The following is a 23,068-nucleotide window of genomic DNA, read 5'->3' as shown; positions in this document are numbered from 1 at the left end:
AGGAGCGCAACCTCCCCCAGCACCTTGCATAAAAAAGGATGAAGGTGGCGCAGCTAGTGCTTTCCACTTGGTATTACACAACATGTGAATGACCCCTAAAACCAGCTGTAGGTAACATGCCTGTGTCATAGGAGGAAAATGTAGATTACACAAACTAGAATGCTTTTTGTATTTGTTTTTGCCATTGACCAATTATGAAAGTCAGTTGCCCCAAATCATTAAAAAAAGTAAAATATGATGTAATGGAACTTGTTAATAAACAAATGGAAGTGTAAATAAATAAAAAAGTATCATGGTTTTAAATATTAATAGCTATTTACAGACTGTGTGGGCTAAATTGTTTACAATCAAGTAGTCAAACTAATTACAATATTCAAAAATTAAGATTAAATACAGAAAATTGCAGTATTAACCGTTTTGTAATTGTAATTTTAAAAAGGAAGAACAACGCTCATTTAGATGTAGATATGAAAAAAAAATGTAATAGCAGTCGAACTCTGAGCAGCTGTGGAGATATGTCCTCCGTCAAAAAAACGAGAACACAATCATTCTAATTTTCCAGCTTCAGCAGATATTCATTCACATTATAATGGCGGAACTCTTCTTAGATGGATTCCCCTTGTTAAGAAGACATGCTTTCAAAAGCTGCAGATGAAGGAGGAGGTGACGCCTGTCACAATTAATTTCAAGCTACTTTTCACTCGCCTATTTTATTATTACACGGGCCTATCATTTCGCTGGAACACGGGGCTCCTCTGGGTGCCAAAGACTGAAGCCTGGCATCCGTCTTTGCTCCCCTGACACCTGTAACACCGGCGCCGTCCGATCCGTCCTTTTTCATTTTCCTCCATTAATCTCCCAGCCTGGTAATTCAGCTTTCATTTGTTCCTCATCTCGCAGGCCGGTTGAATGCCAAGCCCGCGTAGAGATCTCTGTCGAGGCTCGTGCCAGACGTTTTCTTTCTCACAGACGGGAAGCCGGGGGGACAGATTAGGCTAACCGCAATTACGGGAGAACAGCGGAGGGGGAGGGGGGGATTCTCTTCGTTTGTTGTGCACCTCGGCTAACCCCGGCTTGTGTCTGCGCACCTGGGCTGTCCCTCCTGGGCCTCCGTACTTCACTCAATTAGTGAAGATCCTTTATTGCACCGGTGCCTCCCGTTCACCGGTCTGTGCGTGCCCTTTTTCTTCACCGAGGATGGCAAACATCCAACAGCATAGCAAAGACGGGCCTTTCATCGTTGTCTCTTTTTTTCCGTCTCTCTTACGCCCTGCCTTTTAGATATTTAGACCGCAAACAGTTCTCAAAAATAGATACTTTGAATGGTTCCTGCAGCACCTAGGAGAGCGCAAACTCTCAGACTGCCACTTTCTGTGAATCTGACGACGGGTGATTAGGGTTGAAAGCTGTGAAGACGATGCGGAGAAAAGCTACTTCAATCGACTGCCATTGTAGTTTGCATAAAAGTGTCATTTGTTTTTTTATTTCTGTCCTAAAAATAATCCATGTTGACCCCTGCAATCAGTGTATGAAAAGCAGCCTCATTTTTTCCTTTTCTTCTACGGATGACAGACAGACTGCTGAGTAGAGCTCGGCATCTGAAGCATCTATACCGATAACGGGCCGATACTGACTCAAATAGCTAGATCAGGTATCAGTGACATCTATTCAATTCAATGTTTATATACTATATACCGTATATACTGGAATTTCTAAATCCTGTTTGAGCTTTGACCAAGTTGTTGCTGCATAACAAAAAAGGCACCGATCCAACATTTTCAGTCCCAAACCTGATGGCTTCGGGCGCCGTTTGTTACTAAGTTCAAATCAACCAGACTGGGATCATCAGGCTTGACTTAAACATTGCTTTCTTAACTCTGTAAAACAAATGTAACATAAAATGATCTATATGAATGTGCTGAATTGTTATTCATTATAAAAATAATAAAGCGTACGCCAGAAACTGGGTGAAAAATCCTCAAAATGAACAGTATTTACAATTACAGTGTAAACATTTTTAGTGCGGCAAGAAATTTGTCAAATCTTTTACAGGAATTTAAATTCAAGGGTATAATGTATATCGTATATTGAGTTGGATTGAACAGATCAGCTCCATTGTCACGGTTACCCAATCCAGCTATCTGAGTCTGTATCGGCCCCGATATCGGTGCATCCCTATGCGGAAGTGGCATTTTATGCAACTGCATGTTTCCATTCACATGATGGGTATTGCAGTAAGTATGGGGGGAAAAAAACTCTATTGGTATCCGTATCACTTTAAAAGTAGTGGTATTGTTACTGCTATCGTAATTATTTTAAAAACATACCCAGCTCTACTGTTGAGATTGTGAAAAAGAGCTCGTCTCCACGGCGATTCACACAATACAACAACACCAGAGTGGCCTATCAACGTCGAGTTGGCCTTGAGGACCTGACTCCAACTGACTCTTTATCACCAAACACAAGTCCCCGTGAAATTGAAGGGGAGAGAAAAAAAAAAAAAAAAAACACAAACTACAGATAACACAAGCAGAGCGCGTGAATTCACTGCACACCCTGCAGCACAAAGCCAGAGGGGGATTCATGGACAAGGGAGATGACTTGCAGTTACGCTATAAGGTGTTTAAGTCCCTTTTGTGCTCCCCATAAAAAGGAAATACCGACACAAACACACAAACTAGTTTGTTTTGTGCTGAGTTTGTGTTTGTGCAGTGTTTTTTTTGGAGGCTGGATATAAGAAGCACATATAATAAAGTAAGAACAAAAAAAAAAGCCAAGGCTGTGGAGCTGCAGATAGGAACATTTGTGTTCATATTATGACTTTTGCTCATGAAAATATTTTGCATGGATAAATAATGATAATTAAGGGTACATGCATCATTTCACTGTCATACTATATCGTATTTATTTACCTTATGTACTAGATGTAGATTTTCAGCTGGTAGATTTTAAGAGGTGGTAAAAATCCTCAGAAATCTTCTTTATTGATGGCATATTCGTAAAATAAAAAGCTTAAACTGTCCTTATTTTCTCTGTGTGATGCATGAGTCACTGTTCACAGTACACCTGGCTTCTCCACAAGCTTTAAAAGACAGGTCATTTTCGAAATCAGAGTGAGGACAGTGCCACAAGTGTTTTGGTTTTTCTACCGTTTACCCATGGGCCGTTATAATGAGCAACAAAACACCACAGTAAAAAGTGTAGTACAGCTCCATAAAACCGCAGGTGACAGTTAACTACTAGGCCAGAGAGTGAGGTAAGAAGGGATAAACAAGCCACAATGTAGAAAAAGAATGAAAATGATAAAACAGTAGTCAATAAAATAAAATAGAGGGAGTAAAAAGGGAACATAAAATGGCTTTTGCATGAAATTTGTTATGCGGCAGGGAAATATAATTTAACACATGCAGCAGGGTTCCATGGCAGAGGATCCCAAGGTGTAAAAACCCCTTAGTACTGACCTGAAGGTTAGAAGCTGAAAATATGAATTACAAGGACAGGGGAGGTGAGGTAGAGGTCCCTGGTTTAAATGGGTTTGGAATGATGTACAGCGGGGTATCGTCTGCATAACAGCGGAATATTGTGATCGCAAATAAAAGCACCTCGAGTAGCCATCACCAAGCGGTGGACCGTGGTTCGGACCAGGGCGGAGTGACAGTTTCTGAGACATTAATGGGAATAATTCATAATCCTCATTGTTTTCAGTGACTGTCGCTGCTATAAAACCACACTACTGCTACTTTTTTGGCCTTAGGTCATGTCTGAGGGAGCTTTCACCAGTCATAGTCCGTTTGGTTTGTCCGAATCACAGCAAAATATATCTGGTTTATTTTCTATATAGTCTGGTTCAGTTTCACAGGGCATAAAAAAGCAGACCAGTTTAACAAAGGAGCTGCGAGGCTGAAGTTTTTTTCACTTTGACTCGACACGGATGTACTATGCGCCTAGTATTTACCCCTAAAAAACATCACAAGCAATGCTGTACAATTAATTTAAATTTGATTGAAGTGGAAATGTGGCCTCCTGCATTTTCCAGGAAAAACATGTCAAAATACCATTTTAAATTAAATATTAAAGTGCTGCCGAAATGTCCTGGACTACAAATCATAACAAATATCATTCCCTTTAATATCACAAATCATATTGCAATTAGTCAGAATAAGATTTTTTTTCTGAACCATATGTACATAAGATGGTAGTTAGTCTGACCAACTACAACAGAGAATGATCTGTCGTTAGTTAAGTCAAGTTTTTTGTGTCACAAGGCAGGCTCAGATATGTATGAGAATGGAAATTGAATAGTTCCTTGAAAAGTGAGCAGGAGATTATTAATCCATTGCTAGCATTTTTGTCTTAATGGGTCCAAAACATTTTTTAATCAACTATGGAGAGAACATGGGGCGGCTGTGGCGTAGTGGAGAGCAAGGTAGTTCTCCAATCAGAGGGTCGGTGGTTCGATACCCGGCTTCGGCAGTCGTTGTGTCCTTGGGCAAGACACTCAACCCCAAGTTGCTCCCGAAGGCTTGCCATCGGTGTGGACTGGATGTGAATGAATGTTAGTTAGAGTCTGATGGTGGCACCTTGCATGGTAGCCTGTCATCAGTGTGTGAATGGGTGAATGATATGTAATGTACTACTGATTGTAAGTCGCTTTGGATAAAAGCGTCTGCTAAATGACTGTAATGTAATGTAATGTAATGTAACATGAGGCCAACATTTGAGAAAACATCCTTTAGGAGCCTGGTTGTGATCACATCACGTAAGCCATAAGAGGATTTCCCATGAGATACAGATTTCATTGTACTGCAGGCTGGCTGTCATGGGCCAAACATTAAATTTGTCTAATTGTCACTAAATAATTATCGTATAATGGAAGTGCTTGCTTCCATTAGTGACATAATGTGCAGGCACATTTGAATACGTACACGGCAACATCCAAATCCATTTCAGTCAACACATAAATTAATCCAGATACTGGAAATGTTTCCATAACATGCTCAAAATACTTGCTACTTTAATTGGATTCATTAAGGAATTCCTCACAGAATTTGCAACAAAAACCTGCTATGACTGAGGATCACCAGCAGGTCGCGGCTCCCGGGCTGCTCGCTGTTTGCAAATACTGCCCGGCCTGTTATTATAGAGTACTGGCTGTTCTCATCAGCATTCCCTCTGGGGAGCACCTGATGCTGAGGTGGATGCTCCACAAGTTATTGGATTGCTAATCTCTTCCTGGGAGGCCTTTTCAGCCAGGCGGACAGATGAGGGTAGAAAAAAGGCAATAAGCCATCTACGGGGAGCAGCTGATGATAAACCTGAGTGAGACGACAGCAACATAGAGGGAGGTGGGGGTGAGGAACACGGGTCCATATGCACGGCTGAGTTGGGGAAGGCATGTGTCTGGCTTGCTTGGACACGCCTGCCTTCTGATTTCCTTCTCCGCAGCCGCAGAGTTATTGCTTCCATTTGTTGACTGCTCAGGATTTTTCCCTCAATAGATCCTCACGCTTGATAAAGTGATGGGTAAGGAGTGGGGGAGTGTGGGGGGGGGGTTGGGTGATTGGGGAGCTGGTCTGAATCTGGTCCAGCCGTCTACACTGCCTGCTTCCTATAACCTGAGCTGATCTCTTGATGGTGACGAAGGCACAGGAAATGGCATCGCGCCTTCCACGGACGCGGCGACGAAAGGGAGCAATAAGTCGCCATGTTTGGGCACGACATCACGCAACATTGTCATAGAAAAATTGAAACAAATAAAATAAGTAGTAATTCATCCGATAAAACGCATATTCTCACAGTTATGTGTGCGTACACAACGAACTTTAATAGCTTATTTGCATTCGTCGGGGCTACATCTGTAAGCTGTTAATAAATAAGTCGATCACGTCGACCAAACCGGGGTTCCCATTTGGGTTTATTAGATTTGTGTTCACTGTACAAATATGAGAATTTGTGCAATTGCGTTCTCTTTGCTTTGCAGCCTTTGTTGGTATTCTGCATTATACTTCCAATGACCATCTGCATAGATTAAAATAAGAGCCTATCTGTTGTGTGTGACATTTTGGTCATTTTAATTTCACAGCATAAGAGATGCTTTACAGTTTTGAAGTCTATTGTGACCAGTTGCCTTCTGGGAAAGTGTTTGTTCAGTGTAATACTGAAGTGTTTGAAATGTTCTTTGTTTTAGTTTACCAAAGTTGCCAGTGAGCAAAATGCTGCCTCAGTCCCAAACAAGAGGATTTTGTCTGTCTTTGACACTTCTGTCACTGCAGTCTGGTCAAAATAAATAAAAAGAAAACGTACCCAATTCCACTGCCACCATTTTTTATCAATTGTAATTTAGAGGGCGGCCCTTATCGACACATCTTTATTGGGCGATGGCGCTTTTCATCATAGATGTTGAGCGGAACGACTTTCCTACTTTCCTATTTGGTATGCATGGGGAAAGCGGCGTGCATGGCTTTGAACCCTGCGGGACTATTGTGGCATCTTTAGGCGTCACAGCACATCGAACACATCCCCCCCCATGCAGCGGGGGAGTCGGAGCTAGCAGAACCTGCAAACCGCAAAGCATGGACTATCATCCCCTGGTTCATTACACGCGGGCTGTTTATACGTCCGTGTGAAAAGGAGAGCTGTCACGGCAGCAGCAAAGAGACAATGTGGTGAAATTCCCCCCACAGCGGATGCTCCAAAAAGGTCACCAGGTGTCCAAGATTGAGCCCACGCTGCTTTCCCCCCCCCAGGCAAAGATGGACGACAACAGTGATGAACGGATGAAAAATGATGGGAATATCAAGACTGTCCGCCCGAGCTGGTGAGCAGGAAGAAGTCCAATCACCATCCGCGTGGGGAAAACGGCGTCATTGTCTGCGTTTTCTGCATAGAGCAGGCAAATACTTTCTTTTCCAGCAGACAGCTTCTGCCCGCATTATTGCAGCATCCTTGTTTTGTTGCTTTCAGGTGCAATTACGATACTCATTACCATTCCGGCTTGCACTGTATTCCGGGGAACCTTCGATGTAATGTGTGATTAAATCAGTGTTATTTGGAGATGAATCACTGACTAGATGTAGATAACTAAGATTCATTGCAGAGGATGAAAACAAAAACAATAATCCCTCGAAAAACAGAATTAGAGGTAATATCATGGCTTCACAAATAATCACATCACGGATTTTGGCTTCCCAAAGTCAAATGAACATGATCAACAGCAATATTGACGTTTAATGCGAAATCAGGGGGCCTTTCTGAACTAACAGCTGGCTAAAAGGGGGCGAAAAAAAAAAAGTCAATCAAATGAAAAGGCTTAGTGGTGAATGCAAGCAGTGTAAATGCATGTCTGTAATGTGGATGTACTGAATATTAATGGCCACTCTCGTGTAAGTAAAACCCATAGCGCCTGGAGCTGATTAAATATGGAGGAAAAAAAGCATCCAGAGAATGTAATCAACCACAATCGTGAAAAATGCATGGGGTTCACATATTAGAGGGGACGCTTTGTGCATCTCACCAGAGCACACATCAGCCCGGCTCTGTTCCATTACTTCTTTTTTTTTCTCCTGTGAAGGCAACTAGATAAGACAGACGTTCCTGAAGTAATCTGAGCAGATAAAAAGGATATTTAGAGGCCACAGCTTCAGACGAGTCGTTCATCATTTTCAGATCATAGTGTTCATGTTGCAAAGCATGTCTGCAGTCAAAACTCAGCGGCTAATGGAGTGCAACGCACTGTATTCAAAATTAATACGCAACATATTCACGGGGCTTCTACGGAAAGATAAATGTGCATTGTTTGCCTGGAGTACAAATATAAAAAAAAAAGAGCAAAAAATAAATCAAAAGTTCCCCGAATGCCTGAGAATAAACACGCTTCAAGAAAAGATTATAGCAAATGTGTTTTGCCTCTATCCCCATGTCTTCTTGGGTGCTCAAGGGGAAGATGTGTTGCTGTTTTGTTTTTTTGTTACCCCTGTGCCACGGTGAGAGCACAGTCAAACAACAAACAAACTATGTCTGGTGCAATAAATAAAAAGGGAAAAAAACGAGAGCGCACACAGTCAGATATACTGCCAATATTGTTTTTCATTCCTTCATCAGAGGTTCAGCCACCAGGGTCTGTGCCGTCTACGTGATAATAACACAAATCTGGTTGGTGTTGTTTTGTCTTTTTCCTCATCTCCGCTGTAGATTATTTTTTAATTAATCGTTAGATCTATAAAAATGTCAGACTGTGAGAAATGTTCTTTCAGAGCCCAAGGTGATTGCTGCATGAAATGCTCTTTTTTTTTTTTTATCCGACCAATAGCCCAAAACTATTTTTAATTACTATCAAAGAACTTGAAGAAAACCAGAAAATATTTACGTCTGAAAAACAGAAGTTCTTTGCCTTGTTTTGCTTGAGAAATGACTTTAACCATGGATGGAAATCAATATGGAAACACTTCACAAAAAGGCAACAGAAGTCAAAACTAGAGTTAGTAAAATAGAAATGATAAAAGACAGAAAATGTAACAAGAGCAATACTATGTGCTGAATAAAAAGGTCTTCTATTATTATCATTCAGGCGGCTTTATTTTGTGTTATTTGACCTTTTGAGGCCTTAGTCACAGCTGTTCCCTGGCAAGAAAAGGAATAACTGAGACAAACATTACAGAAACACTCCTTTGATCCTGTATGTCCTGCATCTATGCTATAAGTGGAAAGAATACACTCCTATATAATATACTTTAACCATGCCATCTACAGTGAACAATAGAGATACCAAGGCTAAACATTTCACCAACTTGCTCCTGCATGAAAATACATTATTTCTACTGCACTTCAGTCAACTGTTCATTGAAAAAGCTTTAGCTGGTTATGGCTAAAAGGATCCAAAATTAAATCAGATTTAGATTGTGATTGAAATCATTTTAGATCTGGTTCCATGTCGGTAAAATACCCAGGTCTGTTCCGAAGCTCCGTGGCCAACAAACCCATTATCCAATTTTTCATTAAATAATCACTCTAGAATAGTCTCTTTTGCCTCTTATCGACATTACAGGCAAATGCAAAGGAAAAAACAAAACAACTGGTGACGTTTTGAAATAAATGCTGACTTAGCAGCACAGCTCAAGACAAAGGAGAGAACTAGGGATGTGCGAAGAACAGATACTTCGGTACCAAATCGATGCCAAAAATTCTGAAAATATGACAGTACCTTGTTTTCTACAGTACGTTGATGTTAGCAACTAGGGGTGTAATGCTACACAAAATTCAGGGTTCGGTATGTATGCATAAAATGAAGTTTTTGGCGAGAAACCTGAATGAATACAGTTGTTTGAAGGACGTAATGTTAGGTGCATCTTGCATGCAGAAAGATTTGCCATTTATTTAGGTGGCATCTGCTGAATAAAGTCATTTCCACCCTGTTGTATTTACTGCTGCAGCTGTAGCACAATTTACTCAAGTGACAGAAAAGTAAAGAGACTGTTTGGGGCGAACTAAACAAAAGATGTATTGGTAGATTAATTAATGCAATCGCAGCCCTACTGAACATTAAACTCTCTAGGCAGATGTAATAAAATACCCAATAGAAACTTTTTGGTTTGCTTTCTGAGCCACTTTTCAGGGAAAAGTTATTCATCCTTTTCCCAATCATCAATATTGAGAGCTGAAGGGGAAAAAAAAGAAATCCTTGGTGTGAGCAGTGGCAGTGAATCCCTGAAGCAGCCAAAGCTGGATATTGACCAGATTTAAACTTCTGAGATGTTCCACCAAAGTGAACTACTGATTTGTGCTTCAGATAGCACGAAAAGCTTCACATGTGAAAATCTAAAAAAGTGGAGCTTTGCAGACATCGACCCTAATAAAAGGCATCTGTATAACTCAACTAGAGATGCTGAAGATCGATCTGCTGCCGATCGAACGCTGATGGTTTCCAGTTGATCAGCCATAACCAGTTAGAGGCTGGTCGGTCTCATTTGAAATGGTGTTTTCATGAAAATAACCACAATAGATGCCAAGCACAAAGTTTAAAAACAACATTTAGAACGTGACGAGTAACACCGACTTTGAAATTATTTTACGGGATGTATCGGAGACAACACGAGCGCAGGCAGAAGAGATCGAGATCAACCTCTCGACTGTTCAGCGGGAACCATCTGTTCGCTCCAGAAGGTCAGATCCCAAACTCTATTATCTCGTCCCGTCAGTCTCATGTAGAGATACTTTTTTTCGTCTTACAGCCGAGAGTGGAGGCAGTTAACAAGACCAACTGGGATAAGATGGAGATAGGATCGCATTAAATATGCCTGCCCTCAAAATCAATTTGGTTGAGGGAATTTTGAGAGGCAAATGTCAGATCTACATACGAGCCTCGGAGAATAAAGACGCCTAAGCGCGCATCAGACGTACCTGAAATAATTAGAACCACGTTGGTTTGTCTGAGCTGAGTGCTTTTCCGTACGGTGTTTGTGCACACTTAATAGTGCGTGCTCTATAATTAGTCCTCGGAGTCAAACTATTCAAATGGGTTAGCCGGGTCCACTGAGGGACGTGTGCTCGTTGAGAGAAGATGTGGATTGAAATCACCCGTGCATACGCCGAGATATTAATATCGCCAACCGAAATTACGCCGAAAAGCAGAGCGGAATGTCATACATACCGCCTCTGAAAATAACAGTGCATATTTTCGTCTGTGGAAACTGAGAGGCTGAGCTGCACTCTCAGGTATTGCATTAATTTGGCTGAAGAACCAAAAAAAACAGCAATGACTTTAACTTTCAGTAAAGAGGATTAGAGTGGGGGGGGCACGCTTTTTCTTAGACACTAGCATCTGCACTCAAAATGTAAACGCACAATGCTACTGTCCAACATGTCTTCTCGGAAGTCATTTTTCTCTAATTGAGAAAAACAGGCTTTTCCCTCAAAAGCAGAGTGACAAGGTTTCCATGCGGTAGTGGAGATAAGGCGGGAGGGAAGCGTGTTCGCACGCAAACAAGGTGTCCTCCCTGTTATAAATCGAGCGCTCTCGAAAGGCCAAACAGCCCGTGGAGTTACACAGGGAGACGGCTGATATCATCTCTCAGCTATTTGACCGCTCGGATGAAAATCCAATCATCTACTTGACCAGGGGGGTTGGTTGGTGGGGTGGGGGGGGGGACTGGGAATGGTCGCAGCGGCCAGCTTGGCGAACCAGCAGAGTCCCGTCATCAGAACCCAATTTAAAAAAAAACAGGGCTGGGAGACTCCACTCTGCACTCATCCCATGCCAAGTGTGGCGGCGGAGGAGGAGGAGAAGGAGGAGGAGAAGGAGGGGGGCTCGGCGAGCTCTGCAGCAGAGCCTAGCTAGGTGGAAACGGGACGGCGAAGGTAGCCAACATGCAACCGCAGCTGGCAGAGTGGGAGATAACAGGCTGTGAGGGGGGGGGGCCTTAAAACTGAACCGCCATGACCCTCAGAGCCGTGCAACAGAGGGAACAAAGTGCACTCGAGCACTCAAAGCAGGACTCCGGCATCCAACTCGGCATTATCGGGCAATGTAATGTAATCACCTGGTTGTTTTCATCAGGCCCCGGCTGCAGCAGTAAGTGACTCGAGTCATCAACCTGGAATGCACCAGCGATGAGGACCGAGTCATTTAGTGGTCCTTTCACGCCGCGCTGGCTCTTTGTCTGAGGACGACATCTCCAGCTGAGCCTTTTTTTGGCGATAATAACAGCTTATTACTCCTTATCATTTGTCATTTTTGTAAACAAAAGCAGGAAAAATGGATGACAACGAGCTTTCCCGCTATTACCGTACCGGTGTGTTTTTGTGTCTAATCCAGTAAATATAGCCAGATATAATGGACTATTTATGGTTTGGTGCCATGTTGTTGGAGTGTAAAAAAGAAAAAAGAAAAAAAGAAATCACTATGATCACAGTGTGGTGTTGTTGGACTCCATCATCTGTGTTTTTGGAGTCGTATGCAGAACTGGGGACGCACGTGGATTAATCTCCGGCCAACGAGATTATCGAATGATCCAATAAAGTTTGGACGGCGGTCGCGGACACGATCCAGACTCGCTGAGCTCCACGGATGAAACACGCAGCTCTCTGTGTAGCTCTACCAAACCCCCCCCTCCCCGCAGAGACAGAGGGAGAGCAGCACTGTGGCCCAGTGTTGGAGGGAAACAGCACAGGTCAGAGCACATCGATGTGAAACCGGTGGGCGCCCTCGGAGAAAGAGAAGAATCAGAGAGAAGTCCTGCGGTCCCAGCCCTTATAAAAGATGACAGCCTCACAAGTTACAGCCTCTTCCTATCAGTAATTACAGTGTAGCCAGGCAGACATTAAACCTAATGCGTTGTAAAAACTGTTAATTCCGCATGAAAAAGGAGAAACTGGGCAGTGCTCTCCTCCGCTGGTTTGCTTTCCCATGTTGTGATTAAATTGAATAATTTGGTCATTAATTATTCAGATGGAGGGCCAAGTGAAAAACAATAATGCTCTTTGGGTTTGCCCCGTCTCAGGAGGAGGTCAGGGTCAACGATGCCAGCGCCCCCCCCGGAGAGATGTTCAAGGAGCAGGATGTAAAAGGATCACGCTGCTCAGTGAGAGGGGCTTTATGTGTTCAGAAAATTAATTTATTTCCAATAACTGCACCAAGCACGATCACGAACACTGAAGCAGATACGATAATGTATTTCTTTGGTAGTCACGTCTGACAACGTTTTGATATCTGGCTGATGACCCCAAGCGCTGCCGTTAGCGGGTGTGCACTGAAGCTAACATTACCGTTAGCGCCACAGACTGACAGTACGAGAATCCTCACAGCTCCCACATTCTATAATTGGATCTACATTTCACCGGCTACCTTCTTTACAAACTGAAGCAGCTGATTCACAACTATGTGAAGTTGGGTTTTGGAACGTTGATATGAATCGAAGGCTACATTCACATTCAAATTAATTCACAATTTCATTTTTTTTTTTTCTTCTGCCTAGACAGTTCACATATCTGACATCAGAGTGAATAGATGTCCGCCTTGAAACGCCTCACATGCAGCCGATCACGTCACACACGCGAGGGGGTCTGCTGTCTGACGGCCTGTCGCTCCTAATATAAAACACTGGAGTAGTTGGTGGTGGTTTTGGGGGGATTTATGCTTTCTAGTTTCCGATAATATGATAATAACACATTGTGAACAACAGATCTGCGTTGAAATCTTCAGGAGGAGATGTATCATGGTTGGCCAACCTACAGAAAAGTTATATCATGGATGCATTCAAGCTCTATTCAGTAAAACAATGAGTATAGGTGTGAGTAAATTGGAGCGCTATAATGATGTGCTCAAATGTTATCTTGTGAAATGTAGTGTTAAATAACTACAGTTGTTTGAAGATGTTCTCACAGCAACATAAAAAATAGATATTAGAGAGGGAATTATGAGCGGTTTACCTTCCTAACACTAGCCCGAAGCAGCTTATAATAAATACATCATTACAACTACCACTGGCAAGATTTTTTGTTCGATAAAGAACTCTTTTATTTCTTAATCGTTTGAATTGTGCGTTTTTATGCAAATAACCACTACAGATGACTATAACATTGTAAAAGAATAACATTTAGAATAGTTGACAGTTTACAGTAATGCTGGTATACAAGCCTGGAGCCTTGGATACCAGCTGCTATAGCAAAACAGCAACAAAAACCACATGTATCGGCCAATAGGGCTCATCGAGGATTGGAGATCTTCTAAAAGTTCTATTTGCTCCCTTTTTTTTTCTGTTGATCCGATCCGTGACTCAAAACTATGAAATGATCTGGACTGTGACATTTGTGATCCGTTGCACCCCTAGTTGTTGGGAGTCCATTGATATATTGCTCAATCCAACAGATCTGGTCCCCGTTACACAGATGATACTCCTCACAAATCACAACTGAAGAGTTTGTATGATTCCCAAAGAAAGACTTGTTTCGGCTGATATCTAACGTTAAAAGCTTTTCTTTTGTGAAATAGGTTAAATAATCTAAAGTCAGATGTGTAGTAGTATTGCAGTATTTTTTTCAGGTGCCAAACATTGTCAGTGTCTGTTACCTGTCTGAAGAGAACGAGGTTGTTCTTCTTCTGTGGTTTCAACGGACCGCTCCTCCACTAGTGATGTGTCTTTGAATGCAGACACCAGCTGTAGCGAGCACATAAACCAGACCAAACAGACAATTAACGTTTCATTTCAGACGTTATTTGACTACAGCAGATCTAATCTTCCACCGGTGTAGTCTGGAGCTTTCATCTGAATAAAGTAGAAGCTGCAACCAATGAGTCTTCTGCTGCTCTGTTCTAATAGAAAGAAAAAAAACATTGCGTGAGATAAAGTGTTTGATCAGAGATTACTTAGCGTAACAAATCTAGAGAGTGTTGCCAAAACTTGGAACCAAATACAGAATTAAACCCTCCGTGGGAACCAATCCCCGTCTTTGGCCCAGCTTAAATGAATAGACGCTGGCATGCAGAGCGCTCATTAACTGGACAGCCAACAGATTAATTTTTTTTTTTTTTTGTTGTTTCTCCAACTCGCCGAGGACATTTTATCTGCTGTCTTTACAGCCGGTGAAATCCACAGCCGCCATCTAAAAAGTTGCTCTTGCTGCATCTTGTTAAAAACACTCCCAATTATGGAAGTTAGAATTAAAGTCATGGCTTTTGCAATTTTGAAAATGAGAAAACCTGTTTACAGTGTAAGAAAACTGAATACCATACACACTGGGCACAGCACAAAGTACAGTCTGCTTTCAGGCACTTATCTTAGTGAATACATTACTGACACGCTTTATGCACATTTTGGCTTAAGTGTTTGGCTCACAGCAGATAGCCCAGGTCCATCCATGTGTAGTAAGCTTTCTCCTACTGCCATTCTGTCACTTAAGCAGCACAGCAGCCACCTGGTTGCAGTCGGGGGAAAGAAATGCGGTGAAAAAAACGCAGGATTAGCATTTAGTATTAAAGGGAAAATTCAGCGTTGAATAAACCATCCTGTTATGCTCAGCGCAACGAGGGAGCGTTATCATTTTCTTTGCTTTCTGATATTTACCACAATCAACGTTTTCACCTGCTGATGTCAATCACACGTTGGTCATGTGATATCTGCTCGCCTACTGCTCCACAATCATGTATCTATGATTGCGGCCGTGCCCCCTTACTCAGAGGAGAAATTGGTATCTCTTCCCCCCGTCTGTGATGGATTCCTGCTCATGTGACGGTTGAATGTTGAAGAAAAAAAAAAGACACAAAATCCTGATGATGAATGCTAAACATAAAATTAAACCGACGGGGGGGGGAGACGGACGGACGACATCAACTAGAGTTCTTTATAAAGCAGCAGTTCCCAAAGGAGTGATGTTCCCCGGGGGGCACCGAAATGCCACCGCATGTTGTGACATAGAGCTGTACAAACTGACAGATTCCCCCTTTAAATTGTGTTGACAGGAAAGCAGCAGCGGGAAGGGAAAAAAAGGCGCATTGAAATTGTGAGCGAGTTATTAAGCCGGTTTGTAATACACTTCTCCGTTGAGCCCTTTACAAAACGCCATTCATCACTGTCACATACCGTTTATCTCATGCGGGGTAGGGGTAGGAGTGTGATGTCGCACCGTAAATGGAATTCAAATCAAAAAATATATGATGTAATTAAGAGGATCTGCCTGAGGGGCTTCCTCCAGATTCATTTCGGCCCCCTCCTCCAGATTCATTTGGGAAAAATGTCCCATCCGGCGCTACAAGCATCGGTTTATTTAGCGCGGAACATTTCAAAAGATCAATTCCCTGTGTCACATTCAGCCAATAACTCTGACAGGAGGGATGCCTTCACATATAAACCCCCCCCCCCCCCAACACACACACGGGGTTAAAGGAGTTAAAACCGGCCTGTTAGATGCACGCCCAGGGGCTCGCCTCCTCTCACAGGATGTCAATACGATGTCATTCACAACACAGCAGCTGTAGGCGGCCTGTTTATAGATAGGAGGGCTGTGATGAGACTCAGGAGTGTTTAATAGTGATTTACTCCTGCGACTGCTGCATTTGCTTTTAACTAAAAAAAAAAAAAAAAAAAAAAAAAAAGGGTGAAAATCATTGACGTTTGGGAACTTACAGGCGTTCAGTAGGCATGGGAGGATAGGAGAATTTCGAGTCACGATAATCCTGGCCGAAATAGTTGCGATACACGATATCATATGGTGTAATATCAGATAATAAACTCATAAAATGGCTCACATTTTGTTAAGACACTAATATCTTGATTGGGATCCCAGCATCCTTTTTAGGGGAAAAAAAAAAACAAACAAACAATCTTAAATAAAAGTATCCTAAATCATAAGGTCCAGCTACACGTAAAGGGTAAATGACAAGAAAGAAAAAAAAAAGCAGCATTGCACGATATATTCACGATAATGGAAATTCACCACCAACAACTTATTGTTCATCACCTAACCGCAATACAATGTGATATCGTCATGAAGAGGGGCTCTTATTGACCCACAATCACCATCGTAGCCACATTTCTTTTTGTAAACCAACAGCCGTGGTTGGACGAGGAACTTATAAGCCGTTATCTAAACCCTAATCAATTAGCAATTATTTATTTTTGTTAAACTTCAAAAGTCATGTTCATCACTGTCACCTGGTGTTTAGGTCACTCCCTCATTGAGATGAAACCAGTGCATTTGGTGTCAGTGGGAGATGAATGGAGGACTGTGGGACATTTTTTTTTGGGGGGGGGGGGGATGAAATGAAACATAGTCACAAAATCACTATCTGGTCACGCGCCAGCACGCAGCAGGAGGGGGTGATGATGATGATGATGATGATGATGATGATGATGATGGATTTTACGAGTTCACGTTAAGTGACGCGGATTAGCAGCCGGATAAATCATTGTACTTGGTGTTAGGCTGTAAAGTGCGCAGCATTATGGGGATGCACAATGCTCTCATGCACTTATCTGGATTTACTCTGTGTCTTTATCTCTCTAACACACACACACACACACATATATATATATATATATATATATATGTGTGTGTGTGTGTATATATATTTAACTGCCAATGAGCCAACAGTTGAATTGAAATAAAAGCATGCACTTGAAGGCGCGTGAATGACTCCAGCCTCGCGCGGTCTCACCTCTCTCACATCAAAGGGTTGCGGCGCTACAAAAGGGACAGGCACGGGATAAAAGCAAGTTTAAAAACCACGTGATAGTTCTCTGTTTCAAACAAAGCCAAAGTAGGAGAGAGAGGATAAATGAAGTCAAAATAACGCAGCGTTTATTAAAAAAAAACAAAAAAAACAACCACATTAACTCCATGTCACCGTCCCTAGAAAGCGCGTCCGTTCTCACCGCATAAACCCGCAACATTCACCAGCATGCCTGAGCACTTACCGGTGTCGTCCTCCGCGTCCCCGTCGGTTACAACTTGTCCATTTTTTTTTTTAATATATTTTTTATCCCCCCCCCCACACACACACACACACACACACACACACACACACACACACACACACACACACACAGCTCCAAAACGCAGTCCTCTCTCCACGCACAAACACCGCACCACACGCCGCGTTGATTCCTCCTCTGCTCGGCGTCCTCTCTCTTTCGCTCTGCGCGCTCTTGGTGCGGGGCGGCGGGAGGGAGGGAGGGAGGGGGAGGATGCGTCCGACCCCCGGAGGAGAGGAGCCGTCCAATCAGCGGGGCCCGTCTGTTTAAGAGGAGGAGGATGGTTGGATGGATGATTGACTGGTTCTCTTCTGGACCGTCCTCCTTTTTTTTTGATTGAACACAATTAAAGGGAAGATTCATATTTCTTTTCAAGCCCATCTGAATTTAAGTGTTATTGGTCACTGTAATCACTCCTATTTAAACTGAATCATGATGAAAGGACTTCACACCATGCATTTGATTTATTAACCCCAACTAGCACTGAACAGTCACTCAACTGAATGATGTAACTGTGCTGGATTCTGCAAAAGAATGAGTACAAAATACAACTCAAGATATTATAACGTTTGTGTGTGTGTGTGTGTGTGTGTGTGTGTGTGTGTGTGTGTGTGTGTGTGTGTGTGTGTGTGTGTGTGAAGGAGAGGTACCACAGCTGTTAGGTTGCACAACCTGCTCTGCTCCCAGTAGACCACATGACACTGTTTTTTTTATTGCTCATTTGCTTATTTATAATACTTACTGTTTTTTTATCTTTTGCTTTTTTTTTTTTTTTCTTGTTTTTTTTTGTTTTTTTTTTACTATGTCTCTTGTTTGCACTATCCTCTATGCTGTTGTAATCCTGTAAATTTCCCCGTTGCAGGACTAATAAAGGATTATCTTATCTTATCTTATCTTATCTTATCTTATCTTATCTTATCTTAGCTTATCTTAATCATGTGTCATTGTTAAAAGATTAGGATAGGTGACTGGGTATTACTTTAAATGCAGCATAATGTCTGTGTTTTTTAATGTACATATGTACGGTGGCACTGAGGGTTCACTGCACTGCAAATGAATAGAACATCTTTACCCGTTTGACAAAACATGCACAGCACAGAAGGTAGAGTGCTGCAGGAATGAGTCCTAAAACCAAGAAATGTCATAGTATTTTTGCACTTCAGGTTCCCTCATCACAGAGTCAATGGGTTTTTTGAATGGGTTTGAATGGGCAAAACCACTTTGACAGCCGTCTTTCCTAGGAAATTGTGTCGATGTCCTGTGTCTTAAAAAGGTGGTTGCCAACAGGTGGCTAAATGAGGACAAGAAAATGACATTCCGTTGAACTCTAGCTTATTGGCGATGACATGAAGGCCCCGTGGTATAGTTTGTTTACAGCCTAACGCTAGCGTTTTACTCCTGGCGATTGCATTTTCGCTTCAAAAATCATATAAGTGGTGTTCATTCATGAAGACTGACTTGATGAACAAATCATACAAGTATCATAATCCTGTGTTTTGCAACATAGCTTATTTTTCTGGAAGAATCCATAGGGCAGTTGATCCCAAAATCAAAATACACATTTGTCCTCTCACCTGTAGTGCTATTTATCAATCTAGGTTGTTTTGGTTTTGAGTTGCTGAGCGTTGGATGTCTGCCTTCTCTCCATTATACTGCGACTATATGGCATTCTGCTTGTGGGGCTCAAAGCGCCCCAAAAAAACGACATTTGAAAAACTCAACAGCAACGTCTCTTTACAGAATCATGACCCGGGTACTCAAGATCTTCCACAAACCCAATAATAACCCAACAAAATACAAACTTTAAGGTTTGAGGTGAACTGTCCCTTTAAACTTTGGAGCTCTAACAGGCAACAGGCCATATCTGGCTCCAGAACACACTGGTTGGCTTATGGATAAATCTGCGGTTTCATTGCAAAATTGAGTACCATTTGGGTTATCTTCACCAGCTGTACATGGGCAGTTTTTTATTATTGTTGCCTCTCCTATCCGATTGGGCGGGTGGGCTGTTGTCTGGGTTTATAATTGTTTGGCAGGAGGATAAAACAATTAAAACGTACAAAACGGCATCTACTTCTGATTGTCAGTGGGGAGGGGGAAAAAATAAATAGCCCAATTAAAAAAGATGCCAAATGGCATTTCAGAGAGAGGATGCTGAATTATTGAGGCAGCAACAATGCTTCCCCAACTTAAAGGAGCTGTCAGCACAATGCAGCATCATGACCCACGCTGAACCCATAAAGCCATCACTTGTAAGACACTAAAGTAGTTTTTTTGCCGGTGTAATTAACAGTGCAGTATATTCTCATTGCAGCAAATTACCCCACATGTTCAAGCTGTAACCTAGGAGAGGGGGGGGGGGGGGGACTGTCAGAGGTGACAAAAGCCACCTAATGGAAAAATCTGTAACTCCTACAGCAGGCCTGCTCCATCAGTGAAAATCAATACGCCTTTTGCCGGAGAGATCTCAGCTGTACAGTGTTATCTAGGTAGGCTATATATCAAACTACCCAGTACCACAAAAGAGATACAGCTAAGTACTATTACGCTCTGTGCACTCACTGATTAAAAACACACGTATGGTTGCGTTCATGACATTTTATTTCAACTAGAAGACATGACAGAAATGACAAAAAAAAAAGGAAAAACCTCTTTATTCAGGCACAAAAAAGAAAAGCTCATTCAGAGAAAAATACAGTTTGTAATTAATGCACTTATTTGAAAATATAGCCCTTGTTTAGATCAGTCGGCAAAAAATATAGATATGCATACTAAGTAACAAAGGAAAAGAAATAGCCACTCTCTGCACACCAGGTGCATTCCACCAAACAAAGCTAGATATTGAATAAAAGAGCATAAGTGTCGTCTTAAAACGCAGTACAAAAACACTAGAATCAATCGGAGCAGTTCATCTCTCCATGGACATGGGATGTGAATATTTGATGTGGTCAACGCTGTGTGATTAGTAGCTGAAATGGGCCGGGGGAGTTCAGGAGTCGTCGTCGTCGTAGTATCTGTTCCTCTTGATCTGTTCCTCCACTGTCAGGGCGTCATCATCGTCATCATCATCATCATCGCCCACGTTGTGGTTTGGGGCGAAGCTGTCAACGCCCTCATCCTTCCAACTCATGTCTCCCGTTTCATCCTTGCCCCCCCTCGCCTCCATCCCGAAATCCCAAAGGTCATCCAACGCCGACGCCGGTGCCGTCTCCCCGGCGGATCTGCCGAAGACGCTGGTGCTCAGGCCGGCGAAAATGTCCTCCAGGAAGCTAGACGTGCTAATATTTGGCTCGCTGGCCTCGTCTCTGAAAGCGAACGCTCCCTCGGCCGTCTCCGTGAAGGAATCCGTGTCTGAATGGTGGCCCGTGGCTTCGGCACATTTGGCACCCGCTGGCACAAAAGCGTTGTCCCTCTGCGCCAATTGCAGCACTTCGCTTGGCATCCATTTCGATTCCTCCCAGTGATCGGCTTGGAAGAAATCTGTTGTTCCCGTGGTATCCATCAGAAAGAGCGACTGGTTTTCCTTTCCCCCGCCCTCGCTCAGCCCTCCAAACAGGATGTCATGATCCAGCGGCGTCTGGCCGTAATTATTGTTATTGTTGGAGTTTGCATTCAGCGCCCGTCCCGCCGCCGCCCCCCCCTCATCTATTAAGGTGACCTTTACCGCCTCCCCATTGTTCACCCTGTCAGTATTTCCTTTATCTCCCTCCTCCTGGCTTTCCTTCTCACCCGCTGCACTTTCTATCTGCCCATCCCGTCCGTTCGTCATCACTTTCTCCACCCTTTCTGCGCCGTCCTCCCCATCCACAGCCCCGCTGCAGCCGCTGTCCGGGCTTTGTTCCTTCTCCTCCACTCCAGGCCGCACTTCAGAGTCCATTTCAGAACCCACTTGTGCCGGGGCCTGGGAGCCGTTGTTTGACTCTTTAGTTCCTCGAGTGTGATTAACACTCGCCGGTTCCTGAGTGTTTGCTGCCGGGGGGGCCGCGGCCTCTGACTGAGCTGGAGTCTCTTCGGGCTTTTTCACATTCTCCGCCAAACAGGCTCTCTCTTGCACCTCGTCATTTTCCTCGGGTCCGTTTTGTACTTTCGCTGCGGGGCTATCGGTCTCTGTTAATGAAGGCTTCAGCGGCTGATTTAGGTGTTCATTTTCCTGAGCTGTGCCCTCCTTTGGGGGCCATGAAGGCTTAACCAACTTCAACTCCTCTTCTATGGTGAAGGATTTCTTTGGAGAATCTGATTGAGGAGGCCATACCACGGAAATCTTAGTGGTGAGCTTTTTGCATTCATCTTCTGGTTTTCTCACGTCCTCTTCCCGGGTAACTAATGTGCTCTGAGCAGTGGGAATTCCGGAATCCATGACTTTCCTTTCAGGTGACGGTGATTTGACTTTTGTCTTTTCGGCTGAATTTTCCTGGTTTTTATTATTATTCCATAGTTCTTTGTGTGGTTTCTGTCCAAATCCCTCATCGTAATTTCCTTTGGATTTGAACAGTTGCGTGTAGTGTGGCTTGCAGTACATTCGTCCATGGAGAGAGGCATAGTTACCAAGGCTGTAGAGAAAAAGGAACAAAACGAGAGGTTAAAGTAGTGCAAAGGAATGACAGAAGGATGCGTTCGCTCTGTGAAACACTTCACCTTAGTTTGCCACTGCAGTGCTCACAGCGAAAGCAGCTTCTATGGAAGTTGTGTTTGTCTGCGATCAGCGACTCCATCGGGTAAACCCTCTTCCGACACACCCGACACAGTTCGGACTCTGGAACTCGAATTTTCTGCAAAGAAATGAAAGGCAACAGCTTTAATTTACAGGGTTGTTGCTTCCTTTTCATGTCCTAGGAAAATGCAAATTAAAGACGTTAAGTCTGTTATGAATTAATTTCAATGAATCGCTAATGTAACCTTGAGAAGTGTTTTCCTCCATTTTCTTTGGGGCTTGTGACCCCTTTAAATGAAGCAGCTTGTGTATAGATAAATAATGAATAACTCTAGGAAAGTCAGAAAAACTTTAGATAAAATAAATTTGGCCTTTTTCATCCCTTAAATTATCTTGACCAGCAGAGTCTTTAAAGCATGACGCATGAATAATGAATTCATATTTGCTGGGGTTTAAATAGAGAAATTTGTATTTTATTAACACTTTATGTGAAGGTCAAGATTTTCATTTTCTTATTAGCATGCATATTAGTAGCATATTGGCTAATAAATAATACCAAAATGTGAAATACTCGCCTTTGATCATTATATATCTACAGCTTTTATTGTGTCTGTGGTGCCTTTGTCAAGGCTGAAAGAAGCAATAAAGTTTAGCGCTACACCTCATTGTCTTCCACACAATTTAATTGGTTGATGCCTTAATTTGAGGTGAAGAAGCTCAGAAAAAAACTAAATTTCAAAAAAGAAATAATGCTTTTTCAGAATGGTAACAATCTTGTTCTGTCTAAAAGTGTTCGAAAAAATATATTGACTAAATTACTGCCTGAAATTATAAAGTTGCCTACTCTCCACATTTAAATCCAATATAGGGTACAATTACTGCAATTAACAGACTATTCTGAACTGATTACACGTTGAAACATGGAGGTCTAGCACGGACATGCAAAGGTTATATT

General features: G+C 42.6%; 2 protein-coding genes across 4 annotated transcripts in view; both read right to left on the bottom strand.

Annotated features, from left to right (window-relative positions):
• LOC129111782 (beta-1,3-galactosyltransferase 1-like) overlaps positions 1 to 17,467 on the bottom strand; it is a 111,192-nt gene extending 93,725 nt beyond the window's left edge. For 2 of the 3 annotated variants that reach the window (XM_054623875.1, XM_054623877.1), the window contains exons 1-2: positions 17,406 to 17,467; positions 14,063 to 14,150 (exon numbers count right to left, since the gene is read on the bottom strand). The gene's annotated coding sequence lies outside the window, so the exon portion shown is untranslated. The remainder of the gene's footprint in view (positions 1 to 14,062; positions 14,151 to 17,405) is intronic. The other variant, XM_054623876.1, reaches the window with a different exon arrangement.
• A 4,455-nt stretch (positions 17,468 to 21,922) lies between these two features.
• xirp2a (xin actin binding repeat containing 2a) overlaps positions 21,923 to 23,068 on the bottom strand; it is a 53,617-nt gene continuing 52,471 nt past the window's right edge. The window contains 2 exon segments of the mRNA XM_054623834.1: positions 21,923 to 22,012; positions 22,098 to 22,231. Coding sequence (XP_054479809.1) covers positions 22,137 to 22,231 — 95 coding nt within the window. The 3' untranslated portion in view covers positions 21,923 to 22,012; positions 22,098 to 22,136.

The sequence above is a fragment of the Anoplopoma fimbria genome, chromosome 22 (genome assembly GCF_027596085.1).
Source record: "Anoplopoma fimbria isolate UVic2021 breed Golden Eagle Sablefish chromosome 22, Afim_UVic_2022, whole genome shotgun sequence".
Taxonomy (NCBI): domain Eukaryota; kingdom Metazoa; phylum Chordata; class Actinopteri; order Perciformes; family Anoplopomatidae; genus Anoplopoma; species Anoplopoma fimbria.
The sequence above is the reverse complement of the archived record's forward strand: the minus strand, read 5'-3'. Positions and strand labels throughout refer to the sequence as shown.